General features: G+C 35.2%; 1 protein-coding gene across 7 annotated transcripts in view; it reads left to right on the top strand.

Moving 5' to 3' along the window:
• Positions 1-16,818, top strand: part of KIAA1109 (KIAA1109 ortholog) — a 234,877-nt gene that overhangs the window by 15,124 nt on the left and 202,935 nt on the right. For all 7 annotated transcript variants that reach the window (XM_033215165.1, XM_033215170.1, XM_033215171.1 and 4 more), the window contains exons 3-6: positions 1,872-2,001; positions 4,607-4,723; positions 6,145-6,223; positions 7,419-7,483. In XM_033215165.1, the coding sequence (XP_033071056.1) occupies positions 1,905-2,001; positions 4,607-4,723; positions 6,145-6,223; positions 7,419-7,483 (358 nt within the window). In that variant the 5' untranslated portion in view covers positions 1,872-1,904. The remainder of the gene's footprint in view (positions 1-1,871; positions 2,002-4,606; positions 4,724-6,144; positions 6,224-7,418; positions 7,484-16,818) is intronic.

The following is a 16,818-nucleotide window of genomic DNA, read 5'->3' on the forward strand; positions in this document are numbered from 1 at the left end:
TATGCAGTTTCTACATTGTAGGAAAAAAAGGATTGTTGTAAACTGAAAACATTTTCTTAATCTTCTCTAGCTCTTTTGCTTTTAGGTTTTCATATAACTATGAATAATAAACCTTCTGTTATTGAGTTCTTTATTATTTTCGTAAGAAATGTTTAATTTGCCTTTGTAAATTATATGATTTAATCAATGTAGAAATATGATTCATAATGTGTTGTAGATTGTGTCTGGCAATGTCGTCTCATCCAATTTTTATTTATTTATTTATTTCAGAAGGGGTCTCCCTCTCTCAACTGGGCTGGAGTGTAGTAGCATGATCATAACTCACTGTAACCTTGAACTCCTAGGCTCAAGCAATCCTCCTGCCCCAGTGCCCTGAGTAGCTGGGATTACAGGTGCACACCACCATGCATGGCTAGTTTTTTATTTTTATTTTTTTGGCAGAGATGGGGTCTCACTCTGTTACCCAGGCTGGATTCCAACTTCTGGCCTCAAGAGTTCTTCCCACCTTTGCCTCCCAAAGCACTGGGATTATAGGTTCCTGGCCTCATCCAATTTTTAAACTTGTTTTGTGATGTCCAAAGATAAGAGTTGTGGTGAATAAACAGAAAACGGTTTAGAAAGTTAAGTCAGATGTACAAAATTTCAATTAGAAAGTTATCCTTCCATATTCTTTACTGCAGAATAGTTCCATATTCTTAACTACTACTATTTTTGTAGTTCTCTGTAAAAATCTCCTCTGCTGTTTAAAGTAGTATTAATCTCTTTGTGATTAAGTCTAGCTTTTTTGTTCTTTCTGATTTATTATGAGATAATTTTGTTATCAGTAGGTTGGGTTAGTCATATTTTCTTGTTTCTTGGATCATAAAATATGAACTTTTTCCTTTTTATTGTTGGTACATCTCAATATTCATATTCATTCTACTACTGTGTGTGCATATATACATATACACAGATATCTATATACATATGTATATGCACACATATGTTTATGCATACAAATATTTGTCAGAAGTTGGGTCACAGTTCTACAGTGAATTTTTCTTTATCTTAAGCATCTGATAGCAGGAGGTCTTTTTATTGTTCTGACTACCTAGAGTGAATCTGAACTGGGAAGTTTGTTTCCCCACGGGATAATGGAGAATACATAGAGGTGATGGAGGGTAAGAGGGATTTATCTAACAATATACAAATATGACAATATTAAGTGGTGGCTTTGGGACAAGTCTGGATGAATTTGTTTAATGTAGATGGCTAGTACTTCTGATTATTGAGATGCTTTTGATTAAAGAATAATCACGCCGGGTGCGGTGGCTCACGCCTGTAATCCCAGCACTTTGGGAGGCTGAGGTGGGTGGATCACCTAAGGTCAGGAGTTCAAGACCAGCCTGACCAACATGGAGAAACCCCGTCTCTACTAAAAATACAAAATTAGCCAAGCGTGGTGACGCATGCCTGTAATCCCAGCTACTCAGGAGGCTGAGGCAGGAGAATTGCTTGAACCTGGGAGGCAGAGGTTACAGTGAGCCGAGATGGTGCGCCATTGTACTCCAGCCTGGGCAACAAGAGCAAAACTCCGTCTCAAAAAAAAAGAATAATCACATTCCTCTTATTTTGAGCCAGAGTATAGTAATTGAACCTTGATCAGTGCTTACATTTAGAATGATGAAATCAGGACATTACAGATATGATCCATTCTCTTACATTTTAGTAGAAATGTGGGCATTTTTGTTGTATTTTTGTATTCTCATCATTGAAAGAAACAGAAAGGTGATTTAATCAACTTTATTAAATTCACCCTTTTTTCCCCTTCATGATTTCTGTTGCAATTTTATAAAACTCTGATTGTAAATTTAACCTTTGACCTCTTTTAGACCTTTGGATGTTGTTCTGGAAAAACTTTAGTAATGGATCAAAGGAAGAATGAGAGTATTGTCCCTAGTATCACTCAGTTAGAAGATTTTCTTACAGAACACAATTCCAATGTTGTTTGGCTCCTTGTTGGTAAGTGGAATATTTTTCTTCTACTTTATTGTGTTTTAAGTATGGATTAACAGCTGCCAGATTTTAAACAGTGGTTGACTGAAGTTGGAACACTAACACTACCATTTATTTATTTTTAGGAAGGAAGATTGTTATTTATATTTCTTGAACATTTGTTCTGGAAACTGGTCTGAAATGCTCTACTTTTTCTTAGGCTGCCTTCTCATCTGACTTAGGGGAAGTGGAAAGAGAAGAAAAACATTGCACTTAGCTTATCTTTACGGTTTCAGGTCACCTTCCCTACTTCTCGACTCAACATGCACACAAACACTTTTGTTTTGTTACAGAAATAATAAATCCTCAAATATAATTTTACTGTAAAAATAATTCTATTTTTATAGTAAAAGAGAATTATATGCTAATCTTTTAATCTCTTTCCTCACTCCTTATGCACTTGGCAGTGAGATCTGCTATTAATTTTTTTTGTATAATCTAGAAGTTTTCTAGGTATATACAAATAACTGAAACTAAGTAGCAGAGAGAGAAAGGAAATATGAGTGAATGAATGAATGAATATGAATGAATGAGAGGGAGAAATACAAAAATAATACCGGGAAAGGGAGAAACTATTGTAGACTGTTTCTGCTCTGGAAGTTTTCATGGGAGAATGGTATTTGACTTTAATTTTGGCATAAGAATTGGAAACAGAGGAAATTAGGAAGGGTAAGAGAGGAAAGGAAGGGTAATGATAATTTGTCGAACATCTTCTGTGTGCTAGATACCAGGCTGTACATATGTTGTCTCGCTTAATGCTCAGAGTAGCTTTATAAAGGTAGGTTTTTATTCTTTTCCTTTTAATTCCTGTTGGGGAATTGAGACCCTTAAAGATTAAGTAATTTATAAGGGTTACACAGGTGTTTTTTTTTTTTTTTCTCTGAAGGGCTGCTTATGCTTCTTCCATGACACCCAAGGGTGTGGGTAGGAATATGTATGAGTAGAGGTGAAGTGTCTGTTCCCTTTCCTGTCACCTAGAATTTTTCAGACTTTTTTCTGTTCTAAACACTTCCTTTCTTTAAGAAAAGAACAGCAACAGTAACAAGCAGAAAAACATTGAGCAATTGTTTAATCCCTCTGTTTTACTATGAGGGTAGGGGGGCACGATATAACGAAAAGACTACAATTCACTGGAAACAACTGGTTGAAAAGAACCTCAGTGAATAGATCTGACTGGAAGAAAAAAGTAGTTTATATAGTATCACTTTGTTTCTTACTGCCAGTGAGCAGGGAATAATCGACTTTGCATCAGGAGTTTGCAACAAAAAAAATGTGTTGATCCAAGTGATGCTTGAAGTGGTAGAAAGATTAGGAAGACTACATTTTAAATGCAGGCCATCTACTTTACCTCAATTCTGACTATTGTTCTTATTGCATTTTTTTCATTTAATAAACAGTTATTTATTGACAAAAAAAAAAAGAAAAGACTACAATTCCTGGCTTGTTTAATACTAACAGCATATTTTCTCAGCAAATGCCTGTTGCCATTCGGAAGGACTCATATAACAACCTACTGTTGACACAATGATTTATAGTAAAAATTTATACAAAATGACTTTAAACTTCAGATATAATGGCGTATCATCAAAATAACTTTTCAAAATATTTTTTCTAGAATTTTTTGTTTTTAAATGGCAAATCATAGCACTTGCTACGTCAAAGCTATTACCATCAGTCTAAGCTGCCCTGGGAATTGTATTTTATGTTGATTCTCAGTGATTGCTTTGCTTTATCTATAATACATAATTGTTTAAAAAGTTAAGGACTTAATATGATGTTACTAAAGGATTATACAGGTTAAGCTGCTTTATATAACTTTCTCGTAATTTAGAAGTAATACTTTTGAAAAGGATAAGTAAGAGCAAATTTATTATCAAAACAATGTTTTCCTGTGTTTTGCCTTTTGTATATTCATGAACTAGATTTTTTGAGAATATGAATTTTATAAGTAACTATATACTTTCATTGAAAAAAATAAATTTAGAATATCATTTACTGTAGCATATTCAATGACATTTATCATAACTTACTGTCTTACTCATTAAAACAAAATATCTAGTTACAGGTGGCCTATTTAATATGCCTTTATACTAAATTCCAATGTCTTTTACTTAAAGCACAGCTTTAAAAAGCAGAAGATTTTTTAAAAGCAGAGATTTTAAAAATAATTATTTTTCTTCCTTTACACGTGGCTATAGCTTGTTTCAGGAAATAACTTGGGAATGAACTTGTGTATGAGATGAGTTTTTGGCCCAGTAAAGGTGAATTTGTTTCAGAATATTCAGAAATATGAATTTTCTTCTCCCAGAACATCTTTACATAATGTTTAATAACTAAAACAGTATGAAGCAGTGATAAAGTAAACAGAAAGGAAAGCAGGCATACTTGAAACATTGCTTTAATGGATCCGATTGGAATTTATGCTTTTCTGGATAATGAATGATGAAGAGGAAGAAAGCTGGATAAAGTATAATCAACTTCTGGTTTTAAAATTCCAAGTATTAAATTGTAAGAGGACACATTACCATGTAGAAGTAAATCCTATTATTTCTGATTTTTTTCCTCCCAACAGCTACCATTTTGTCCTGTGGATGGATTATTTACCTCACGTATTATAATTCCCGGAATGTTGGTCTTATTTTAACACTAGTTCTTAACAGATTATACAAGCATGGCTATATCCATATTGGTAAGTTTGAGCTAACATTGACTTTTTTTCTTCCTTATAATCTTGAGATGTTGTCTTACCATTTTCTGTTGCTATAACTGAATACCTGAGACTAGGTCATTTATAAAGAGAAGCAATTTATTTCTTATAGTTCTGGAGGCTGGGAAGTCCAAAGTTGAGGGGCTGCCTCTGACGAGGACCTTCTTGCCAGTGGGGACTCTGCAGAGTCTTGAGGTGGCACAGAGTGTTACATGGTGAGGGGACTGAGCTTGCTTGCTCAGGTCTCTTTTTCCTCTTGTAAAGCCACTGATGCCCCAACATCATGGCCTCATTTAATCCTGAGTACTTCCCAAAGCTCTTATGTCTCAAATACTGTAGTCAGATTTCCCACCCGTCTAACACGTCAATGAGAATTAAGTTTCAACATGAGTTTTAGAGCAAACAGACATTCAAACCATAGCGGATGTATATTATAAATTTATATTTCATGAACAGATAGTAGCATTAGGAGTTTACCTTTGTTTCATGATAGTTAAAATAATCTAACTGGAATTTCTTTCACACAGCACTCCATGACTTCATGATAATATCCACTTGGTTATGTCCTTTACTCCCTTATTTATTACTTCTTTAAGTGTTTCTATAGTAACTTTTTGACTTTTTTTTTTAACTTATAAAAGATGCTCATTAAAAGAATTTGAAAAACTTGGGTATGTATAAAATATGGAAATAAAAATTTCTTGAGAGTCCACCATTAAAAGAAAGTTTTTAATGTGCAATGTAGTTTTGGTTGTTTTTAAAGTAACCCATACTTTAAAAATATGTAAGTTAGAATCATCTTGTGTGTTTCATTTTGTGGCCTGCTTTATTAATTCAATTTTTGACTACTTAAAAGTAGGAAATTTACAGGTAGATAGGAGGAGGGTGTATTAGGAAGCTATGTGCTTTGAAAGCCTGAAACCAATGGGAGAAAGGGGTGGGGAGAGATGACTGGAGAGAACCATCCTAACCTGCCTTATTGAGTACCTCTTAGCCGATATAAAACTTCTTTCAAACATAAATTGTCTTCCATTAATTTGAGGCAATGGCTGGTTCCTGCAGACACTCAAGTTACTAAAGAAAAATGGTGAATTAGTCACTACTTTGGGTTTATTTAATGGCTGTGCATAATTTAGGGAATTGTCCATATGAAGCAGTGACTTAAACTAATATCCTCTTCTGATTATTTAGTAGCTTACTTCATAGTGATGATATGTATGGCACTTTTTGTTTTATTGGGGAAAGAATGATGGAAAATCAGTAAGGCTGTAAAGGTATCAGGAAGGAAATGAGAAGAGATGCTTATTGAATAAATTGAGTGCTGATGTTATTTTAAACTTTAAGGGCCCTAATGTCTGTTAAAAACAGTTACATTAACTGCTGTTTTTTCCTTCCTGTAATAGGTTCCTTCTCTTTCTCTGTTCTTTCTGGAAAAGTCATGGTTCGTGAAATCTATTACATTACAGAAGACATGTCTATTAGGTAACAACATTAAAACATTAAAAAGGACCCATGTTAAACATACTTTAAAAATATTGTTTTTTTAATATTTTAGATTTTAATTAAAATGTTTTATGATATTTTATTTAATGTGACTTGCTTCTTCAAATAAAACTAAATCAAATTTTTTTTTCAGTAAATCATACTTGGTAAATTGATGTTTTAAAATATTTTGTCAGTGGATTAATTTAGCAGAATATAAAAATAGCAGTTTATAGAAATGAATACTCTTTCATTTCTAGATGAAAAAGTGAACCTTTAAATTGCCTGATCATTTTATATCATAGAGTTCATAGTAGTCATTTGTTATATACAGCAAGGTTTAGAGATATTGGTAGCTGTCATCCATTAGCTCCTTATTAGAGATAATAAGTTTGTAGAATTGTTTAGCATTTGTTAGAAACTAATTGTATTTGAAGAAGGAAACACAAATATGATATAATAAGGATATGATTGAAATGTTCCTTCTTCTTTAAGTCTTGAAAGAAAAGCCTACTCTATTTTTGTGATTTTCTTAAAATTTGTGACTTAGGTAGAATTCAAAAGTTTTGAATTAATTGAGAGGTGCTAGAGTTTGGTGATGCTCACACCTCACTTAGAACTATAGGAGACTTCTATGCTAGTCTACAATTATTTCCACATCAAAAGTGAAAAATGAAAAGCTAAGAGACTATAAGTCCATCCTTTTGGGGCATGATAGGTTATTTTTGAGAAATGAAGGAACATCCTTAAAAGTTTCCCTTTTGTGTGCTAACATCGCTCTTTCAAGATTTGGCTTATTGTTATATAATTTTTTCCCCTCTCTCTTGTAGACCTAGGTATCTAATTTTTTATTTTAAAAAATATCATTTAAAAAGAAAAACATTTCTGTTAGCACTTCATTTTCCTGTGACTATTAGAATATTATATTTCAAAACATGTTGTATATGATAAATATATACAATTTTTATTTGTCAATAATCTTTAGCTATACAAAGTCTTTTCCAACTAGAAGATCATGAAACATACTTTATAAGTCTTTGTTCATGAAAAGATGTGTATTTACGTATGCCAATGTTCTTTAGAGGATTTCCTGTATTTCCTTATTCATTATCAATTGCCTGCCTTTTAGAATAACTAAGAAATGAATTAAGTAAATTGTTACTTAAATTCTAATTTTGTAATTTCCCTTTCTTAGAATTCAAGATGGATTTATCATTTTTCGGTGGTGGAAAATGTATAACCCAAAACAGAAGCAACATGGTGAGTTTTCCTTTTTTTTGTGTGTTTAAAATGTTCAATCATATAATCAGGATTTTATGAAAACTAATTAAAATTAGATATGACCAGTTAGAAAAGTTTCATTTTTATAGGCTGGGTGTGGTGACTCATACCTGTAATCCCAGCACTTTGGGAGGCTGAGGCGGATGGATCACCTGAGGTCAGGAGTTCGAGACCAGCCTGGCCAACATGATGAAACCCTGTCTCTACTAAAAATATAAAAAATTAGCTGGGTGTGGTGGCGTGCACCTGTAATCCCAGCTATTCAGGAGGCTGAGACAGGAGAATTGCTTGAACCCAGGAGGCGGATGTTGCAGTGAGCCAAGATCATGCCACTGCACTCCAGCCTGGGCAACAAGAGCGAAACTCATCTCCAAAAAAAAAAAAAGAAAAAGAAAAGTTTAATTTTTGAAAATGAGTGAAGAGAATTATTATTAATTTTTAGTAGCATTTGCTGTGATTTAAATGAGAGGTATGTGGCCGGGCGCGGTGGCTCAAGCCTGTAATCCCAGCACTTTGGGAGGCCGAGACGGGCGGATCACGAGGTTAGGAGATCGAGACCATCCTGGCGAACACTGTGAAACCCCGTCTCTACTAAAAAATACAAAAAACTAGCCGGGCGAGGTGGCGGGCGTCTGTAGTCCCAGCTACTTGGGAGGCTGAGGCAGGAGAATGGCGTGAACCCGGGAGGCGGAGCTTGCAGTGAGCTGAGATCCGGCCACTGCACTCCAGCCCCGGCGACAGAGCAAGACTCCGTCTCAAAAAAAAAAAAAAAAAATAAATAAATAAATAAATAAATGAGAGGTATATACTCTTCAGTAAGGCGTCACATTTTACCAAGATTAATACTTTGAATTATTGGCAAAAATATATATAAAATACAAAATACTCCAAACAAAGGTAAATTTTAAAACAACAAATTAAAAGTACACTACCACTCATATTTTAAAAATAAACCAAGGAGAATGAATCAGCAGCATTCACTTTGACTTCATAGTATCTTTCACATAGTAATACTTTTATGAGTAATTTACTTGTTAAACAATTTTTCAGGTAAATTCTTCTACTCCAGTGTAGGATTTTTCTCTTAATATTTCTTAGGATAATTGAGAAAAAAATGATAAAGGCCCAATCCTTCAAAAAACAAATATTTAGAAGATGTAATTTTCCTAATATTTTACCATAGTTCTTTGGCCTGTGTTCCCTCCTATTTCCTCAGATTTATCACATGACTAACAGCTAAAATAATCCCTAAACTGTTATATCAAGCACTTCATCACCTTTACTTGCTGTAGTTTAAATCCTGAAATAAACAAACTAGGAAACCCACCGGTATTTTAATATGTATGAAGTATTCTGGCACTTGATAGTAACAAACCCAGTTTTAAACACATTAAACTCTGTCATTTGCTAGTGTGAAACCTTTCCTCAGTGATCATCCTTGATCTCTCCTCAGACCGCTAGGGTCAAATATCTAGCAGCTTACTCAGCATCTCTAATTTTATGTGTGACAGGTTTCTTACACTTGAAATATCCAACCAAACACCTGATCTTCCCACCCAAACCTACCCCACAGTATTTTGCATCTTATCAATAGCAACTCTATCTTTTCTACTGCTCAGGCCAAAAATCTTGACTGCTGTCTTTTGTGTCCCAGAGGTCATCATCAAATCCTGTCAGCTTTCCTTTTATCCTACATCCAGAATCCAACTATTTCTCCCCACACTGGCCCAAGTCACCATCATCTTCTACCTGTTTTATCACACAATCTCCTAACTAGTCTTCCTGCTTTGGTGCACTTGTTCCTCAACCTGCTGTTAATACACTGGCCAGATCTTTTAAAAATGTAAGATCCTTTTATTTCTCTCTCTTCCCAAATTTTCCCGTGGCTTCCCATCTCACTCAGAACAACACCGAGGTCTTGTAAGTGACCTGTAGAATCCTACATACTTCCTATAAATAACCTATAAAATCCTGTATTCCTATAAATATTCTATAAAATTCCTTCTACCTCCTGACCATCTTATCTTCCACCCCACTTCAAATAAACTGTCCTGTTGGTGTTGGTGATGAAACTGCAGCAGAGCTACCATGAAATGGTGGCCTCTGGATATTCACAGTATTCATTCCCTTATTTGCTTGGTGGTTCTGTTTATCTATCAATGAAGCTTTTCCTGAGTACTTTTGTAAAGCAGCACCCTCCCCCACAAACTAGCACTCTCTGTTCCACTAACCTTGCTTTTATTTTCTTCAATGCTGTATTTTCCTCATGTACTTACTCCTTGATGCTATATATATATAATATATATATTATATATATATATATTTACTTGCTTATTAATGGAGTCTACCTAACTTGAATGAAGCAAGCTCTGTAAGGGGTGGGACTTGTTTTATTCTCTATTGTATACTTGGTGTCTAGAAAAATGCTTAGTACGTAGAAGAACTCATTTGTATAAAAGAGTAACAGAGAATCTTTCTACCAGTCATACTTCTAAGTAAAACAAAACATTGAGAAACATATCTTATAGAATGCTTGAAAACCTAACATGTGGAGGCATAATAAATCTAAAATAGCGTATGTTTCTAATCCCAGATAGACCTATACAAGTAGAAGGTAATTCTTATGAGGTTCTTCAAGGTTATAACCCAGTCAGAATTTACCAGGAAACTCTTTTAAATTATTTGTTTTCAAATTTACATAAACAATAGTTTACTAATATACCTGAATACAAATGTCCTGATTAATAGGCATATGCTTTAAAGGCTAGTTGATGAGCTGCAGAAGCAGCAGTGGGGGAGATTAAGAGCCTGGACCTGCCCCTATTTGGATCAGCTGTGATGAATAAACAAATGGTGACTGTATGAAAATAAAAACAGGATTACTCTCAAATCCATCTCTAACTTGCTAGGCATGTACAACAGATTCTGTCCTTTCAATTTAACAGCTATGATATGATATGGCTTCATTAATTGGAGACACCAAGGCATAAAGAGGAAGGTATTAATTTCTGAATGTATGTTGACAACACTGATAAACACTAAATGCTGAATACTAAAATATTGTAAGATCCCCCTCAACATTCTTTATCCTATTTTTCAGCTTTTATTCCCCCATTATTATCTCACTTATTATTTTATTATTTATTTTCACCTCTGCAACCAGAATGCATCCTTCTGCATTAGTGAAGAATTTTTCCCATGTTCACTGCCCTATCTCTGGTGCCTAAAACAGTGACTAGTACATAGAAGATGTTGAATAAACAATTGTTAAATTATTAAATAAAAATAATAAATAGGTTTAAAAATTTTAAGTAAGATTGAACAAAATGCCTAAATCACTGTTTTTCTTTCAAAAATCACCTTAGAAAAGTATTGAACAAATAGCAAGTCTGTAAGCATTTAAAAAGCACCTTTCGAGGCAAGGCATGTTGGCTCATGCCTGTAATCCCAGTGCTTTGGGAGGCTGAGGTGGGGGGATCACTTGAGCCAGGAGTTTGATAACAGCTTATACAATATAGCAAGACCATGTCTCTACAAAAATTTTTAAAAATGAGCTGGGTGTGGTGGTATATGCCAGTAGGCTTAGCTACTTGGCCTGAGATGGGAACATGCCTCAGGCTAAGTTACAGTAAGCTATGCTCACACCACTGCACTCCAACCTGGGTGGCAGAGGAAGACCTTTTCTCTAAAAAATAAATAAATAAATAAATAAATAAATAAATAAATAAAAGCGCCTCTTAGTCTCATATTTTAAAAGAGAAATATTTAGCTCGGTTCACATCCCACCTTTGTTTGTTATCTTGTTTCTATTTAGTTCACCTGCATTAATAATATTCCAGCCAAAGACCTGTATGATTAAACAGTAAATCAGATCTCCAAGCTTGGGTTGATCTCCATGCTTACATGGTCTGTATTTTCTTCATGGCTTCTGTCCAGGATCTTTTTTGTTAATATTCCTAGCCTGCTACCATCCTTAGGAGTATTTTATGTGGCAACACTCCTTTCATCCTCTGTACCTGCACCGCGGTATTACACACTTAGATACAAAGAGGTTGCCTAAAAGCACACCCATAGAACAGAAACACAGGGAAAAGGACACATATAGAGGCATATATGTGTACACAGAAATGGGCATGCACATATAGGTACACTTATGTACAGATAAACATTTTCAAAGATGAGTACATACATGTATATACACTCACACAGCCATACATGCATGCACACAAGTGCTAGTACACTCACTGTATTCCCTTCACAGAGATAAATGCACACACAGAGGCTTACATGCAAGGTATCCTCCCTGCCCCCCACATACAGACTGAGTACCATTCCAGATCGATGGAGGCATATCCCCAACAGGGAGCATGTCGCCTCACAAACAAGTATCCCTCCAAAAGACAGGCACTTCTTCCAAAAGCATCCATCTCTCATATACACATGCATGTAGACACACACACACACACACACAGCTTCTTTAAAAAAAAGTACTACATTGAGAATGGCTGCATTGGATTCTTCAGGAACTGGACAAAGGAGGTAAATAGTAGAAAGGATATAGGATGTGATCCCTGTAACGTCATTTACTAATAATTATGACTTAAGGCAAGAATTTTGACCACTCTGAGCCTCATTGTTTTTCAACTATAAAATGAGGCTACTTACCTCTAGGATTGCTGTACAAAATACATACTAGTGTTTTTCTCTTTGAAGGTCAAATTCTTCCTAGTCATGTAAATTATATATGTTTTCAAGTTATTCTTTTAAGATAATCTTTCATTTCAGAATGTGATATAATGTTCAGAATAATAATAAAGGCCCAGCTCAGCTCTGTTGCACTCTTGCTGTGTTCCAGGTACTGTTCTAGGCACTCTATGTACATAATTTTATTTAATCCTCACAACAACCCTAGGGATTGGAGCCCAGGATTATACAACCATTAAGAAGTAGATTGGAACCCAGATACTAAACTCTTCACAAAATAAAAGTAAAAGTAAATGCATGTTGTAGAACTGCTTAAGTCTTCTGAACAAACAGCTGATTGAGACCCCTTGTTTTCCAAAGAGAAATTAGAAAAAAGATACATATTTCATTATGTAATTGGGACACATGCTATTTGTAGTAAAAAAGGCAAGGTGCAGAAGTGCTGCCAAGGCCTTGTAATTCTTAGAATCAATACAAAGACAAAACAGTCTACTGACCTTTTAAAAACTGCTCAGGGTTTTCTATTTATGTAATTTATTTAACAAACAAGGTTTAGATGTAACCAGTTTTAAATTACACTAATAGTTATAGTAGGCTAAAACCTCTAAGTAATAAAATAGCAGAAAGGGACATGCTTTACCATCGTTCTTTCACTTCTTGACATAAGAATTTCTTGTGGTTAAGAAGAAAGCATGACTATTCAGATCCATATTCATTTAAACATTGTATCATTGCCTGTTAAGAGGCAACTGGTCTTATATTTTCCAAAAGACAGTCTTTATCCTAAAAACAAAATAAAGAGTTTTGATGGATATAATTGGTCTTTAGCTGACAATCATATATATAGCAGATCACTAATTTTATAACCTAGGGAATATTTACAAACATCCTGTGGTAAACAAATTAGATGTGTTCTTTTTTTTTTTTTAAAGTGCTGTACTGGACAACTGATAGATCTAAATGTGCTCCTGGCATAGAATTTGGGCACTTGAACACTCCTCCTTTTTCCTAACAGAGAAATTAAAAAACAGTAATAAAAATCTTGGTCCTACCTACAGACAGACTTTGGTCCATATCCTTGGAAGACTGAATGCACATCTGTCTATTCAGGCATATGCCCCAGTTAGGCTTCTAATTTTTCCACCAAGAAACATCAACTTCCTTCTTGGTTAACTGTCAAGGCATATGGATCTGCCCTTAATTGGCAAGAAATACTGATTATAAGGTCTTGTTAGTGAACATAATCTGTTTTAATATTATATATAATGATTGTGTAATCTACTAATCTTGTTAGACTTTTATCAAAAGCTTAGTTTGCGGCCTATTCATTCCTCTATCTACTGTAGTCTAAACTCTGTCCCTGAATAATGGTAGACTAATAATGTACTTAAACCAAATTATTTATTCCTGCATTACTATTTGACATTATGTCTTTACTTTTGAAGGGTATGACAGTGAGCATGTTGTTAAGAATGTCATCCTCCATACTAGAGAATTTCCTTTAAAAAAGCACAGGGAAGAGAAACTTAATAGACTCTTCACCAATGTTGTGCTCCGCTTGATGAGAATTAAATGTCATACTGTAGGTAAACGTATAAGCAAATTATTAGTAATTGCAAAAGTAATAATTGATAACATCTACCAACCTCTAATATCACTGTAAAATAGAGGTGTGGAATCTTTTTTTTTTTGAAAATCATTGGCACACAAAAAATTTTAAAAAGAACACTCAAGCCAACAACAATTTAAATATTCTTAAATGTTAAGAAAAATACAGAATATCAAAAAATTACAATATTTCTGTTCTAGATTATGGGCAATTACAGAGAGCATACAGAGAGACAGCAATATGCTAATACCTAAAGAGTGACAAAAAGAATTCAAGACTTTGACAGAAATTATGGGGGAAAGCGAGTCAAGGGAAGGCCAGTATTTAAGCTATTTCTATTAACCTGAGGTGTATGAATCTGAAGTAGTGAGTACATTTTGCTATATCCTTTCAAAGAAGCTGAGTTTATGGCACTCCCCTGCCCTCTCCTGAGTTTACTGACTGTGTCTGCCAGGTGTTCAGCGTCCTCCATAAGCAGTTTCCAAATCATCCCCTATTACCCCGTTACCTTAAATTTACCACCAAATTAAATTTCTAAACACACCCACTTTCTAACCTCAGTGCCGTTAGTCTAATCAGTTATTCCATCTGAGTTCCCTTCCCCTCCACATCTGTCTGACATAGTCCTACTTACTCATCATCATGCATGTTCCTTGAGGAATAAGGCATTCACAAGAGCCCTCCATCTACCATTCTGCTTCCTGACAAATGGGCAGAACTCTGTTGTCAAACCATGACCCTGTTGGGCTCATACCAAATGGTCTATATCAAAGTTAGAAGTTTTCAGTATTTTTCCTCCATTCACATTCACTGCTACCTTTCTCCTTTAATTGTAATTGTTCATATGCATCTGCTCCACCAAATTGATTCAAGTAGCACTCATTTCCCTCTTTCTTTTTTTAAATCCCTTTCCCATCTTAACACAATGATTAATAAAGTGAATACCATATAAATACCTGTTAAAGATTTTTATCAAAAACACCTCTTTCATGAAAGACACTTGGGTCAGTTATTCTTGACTTCATACATGTATTCTGGTGAGGAGCAAGTCATTTTAAGGAGATTTAATATTTCATGATCAAATGAAGTAACTACTTTTCTCAAAAAGAAAAAAAGCTGGGGTGGGTACAGTAGCTCACACTGGTAATCCCAGCACTTTGGAAGGCCTAGGTGGGAGGATTGCTTGAGCCCAGAAGTTTGAGACCAACCTGGGTAACATAGTGAAACCCTGTTTCTACAAAAAATACAAAAATTAGCCAGACATGGTGACACGTGCCTGTGGTCCCAGCTACTTGGGAGGCTGAGGTGGGAGGATTGCTTGAGCCGTGGTGGTTGAGGCTGCAGTGAGCCATGATTGCATCACTGCACACCATGCTGGGGGACAGAGCGAGACTCTGTCTAGAATCAGAGAACTTCTAAAATCAGAAAATTCTAAAGTGGTGAGTGTCATTAGGCTTAGCTTTAAACTGTCAGTTGCCTCTGGATACTGCAGGTATCTTCATCCTTTCCACAAGCTGCATTCAATATTTATGGTAAGAATTTCCAAGGACTTCTTTGGGCCCCAGTTGACAAGGCTGTTTTATAATACAAGGAGCACTGGACTGGAAGTTAGCAGACCTAGGTTTTTGCTCTGACTCTACAAGTTACAATCACAGGAATTTCTCTTTCTTAATCAGCAAAATGAGAGGTTTTGAAAGTATTAGTTATTTCCAAGTCGATGAAGGGTTTTGAGATCATTTCCAAGTTTTGTTCTTTGGAACAAAATTCTAGGGTTAATAGCATGGGATATTAGTTCAAATAGACCTCCTTCTCTACTTTCCAACCTCACTGTCCCCCTACAGCTTTATTTATTCACACAAATATCATAAACACTGAAAATAATTGAGAATAAAATATATAGTGTAAATATACAAAGAGATACATTTTTCTTTTTTTTTATTTATTTATTTTTTTTATTTATTTTTTATTTTTTTATTTTTTTTATTTTTATTTTTTTATTATACTTTAAGTTCTAGGGTACATGTGCATGACGTTTATATCATGTATAACTCCCCAATGCAATCCCTCCCTCCTCCCCCCTCCCCATCATAGGCCCCAGTGTGTGATGTTCCCCTTCCCGAGTCCAAGTGATCTCATTGTTCAGTTCCCACCTATGAGTGAGAACATGCGGTGTTTGGTTTCTCTTCTTGTGATAGTTTGCTAAGAATGATGGTTTCCAGCTGCATCCATGTCCCTACAAAGGACGCAAACTCATCCTTTTTGATGGCTGCATAGTATTCCATGGTGTATATGTGCCACATTTTCTTAATCCAGTCTGTCACAGATGGACATTTGGGTTGATTCCAAGTCTTTGCTATTGTGAATAGTGCCGCAATAAACAAACGTGTGCATGTGTCTTTGTAGTAGAGTAATTTATAATCCTTTGGGTATATACCCAGTAGTGGGATGGCTGGGTCATATGGTACATCTAGTTCTAGATCCTTGAGGAATCGCCATACTGTTTTCCATAATGGTTGAACTAGTTTACAATCCCACCAACAGTGTAAAAGTGTTCCTATTTCTCCACATCCTCTCCAACACCTGTTGTTTCCTGACTTCTTAATGATTGCCATTCTAACTGGTGTGAGATGGTATCTCATTGTGGTTTTGATTTGCATTTCTCTGATGGCCAGTGATGATGAGCATTTTTTCATGTGTCTGTTGGCTGTATGGATGTCTTCTTTTGAGAAATGTCTGTTCATGTCCTTTCCCCACTTTTTGATGGGGTTGTTTGCTTTTTTCTTGTATATTTGTTTGAGTTCTTTGTAGATTCTGGATATTAGCCCTTTGTCAGATGAGTAGGTTGCAAAAATTTTTTCCCATTCTGTAGGTTGCCTGTTCACTCTGATGGTAGTTTCTTTGGCTGTGCAAAAGCTCTTTAGTTTAATTAGATCCCATGTGTCAATTTTTGCTTTTGCTGCCGTTGCTTTTGGTGTTTTAGACATGAAGTCCTTGCCCATGC

Source organism: Trachypithecus francoisi, unplaced genomic scaffold (assembly GCF_009764315.1).
Source record: "Trachypithecus francoisi isolate TF-2019V2 unplaced genomic scaffold, Tfra_2.0 Lachesis_group1, whole genome shotgun sequence".
Taxonomy (NCBI): domain Eukaryota; kingdom Metazoa; phylum Chordata; class Mammalia; order Primates; family Cercopithecidae; genus Trachypithecus; species Trachypithecus francoisi.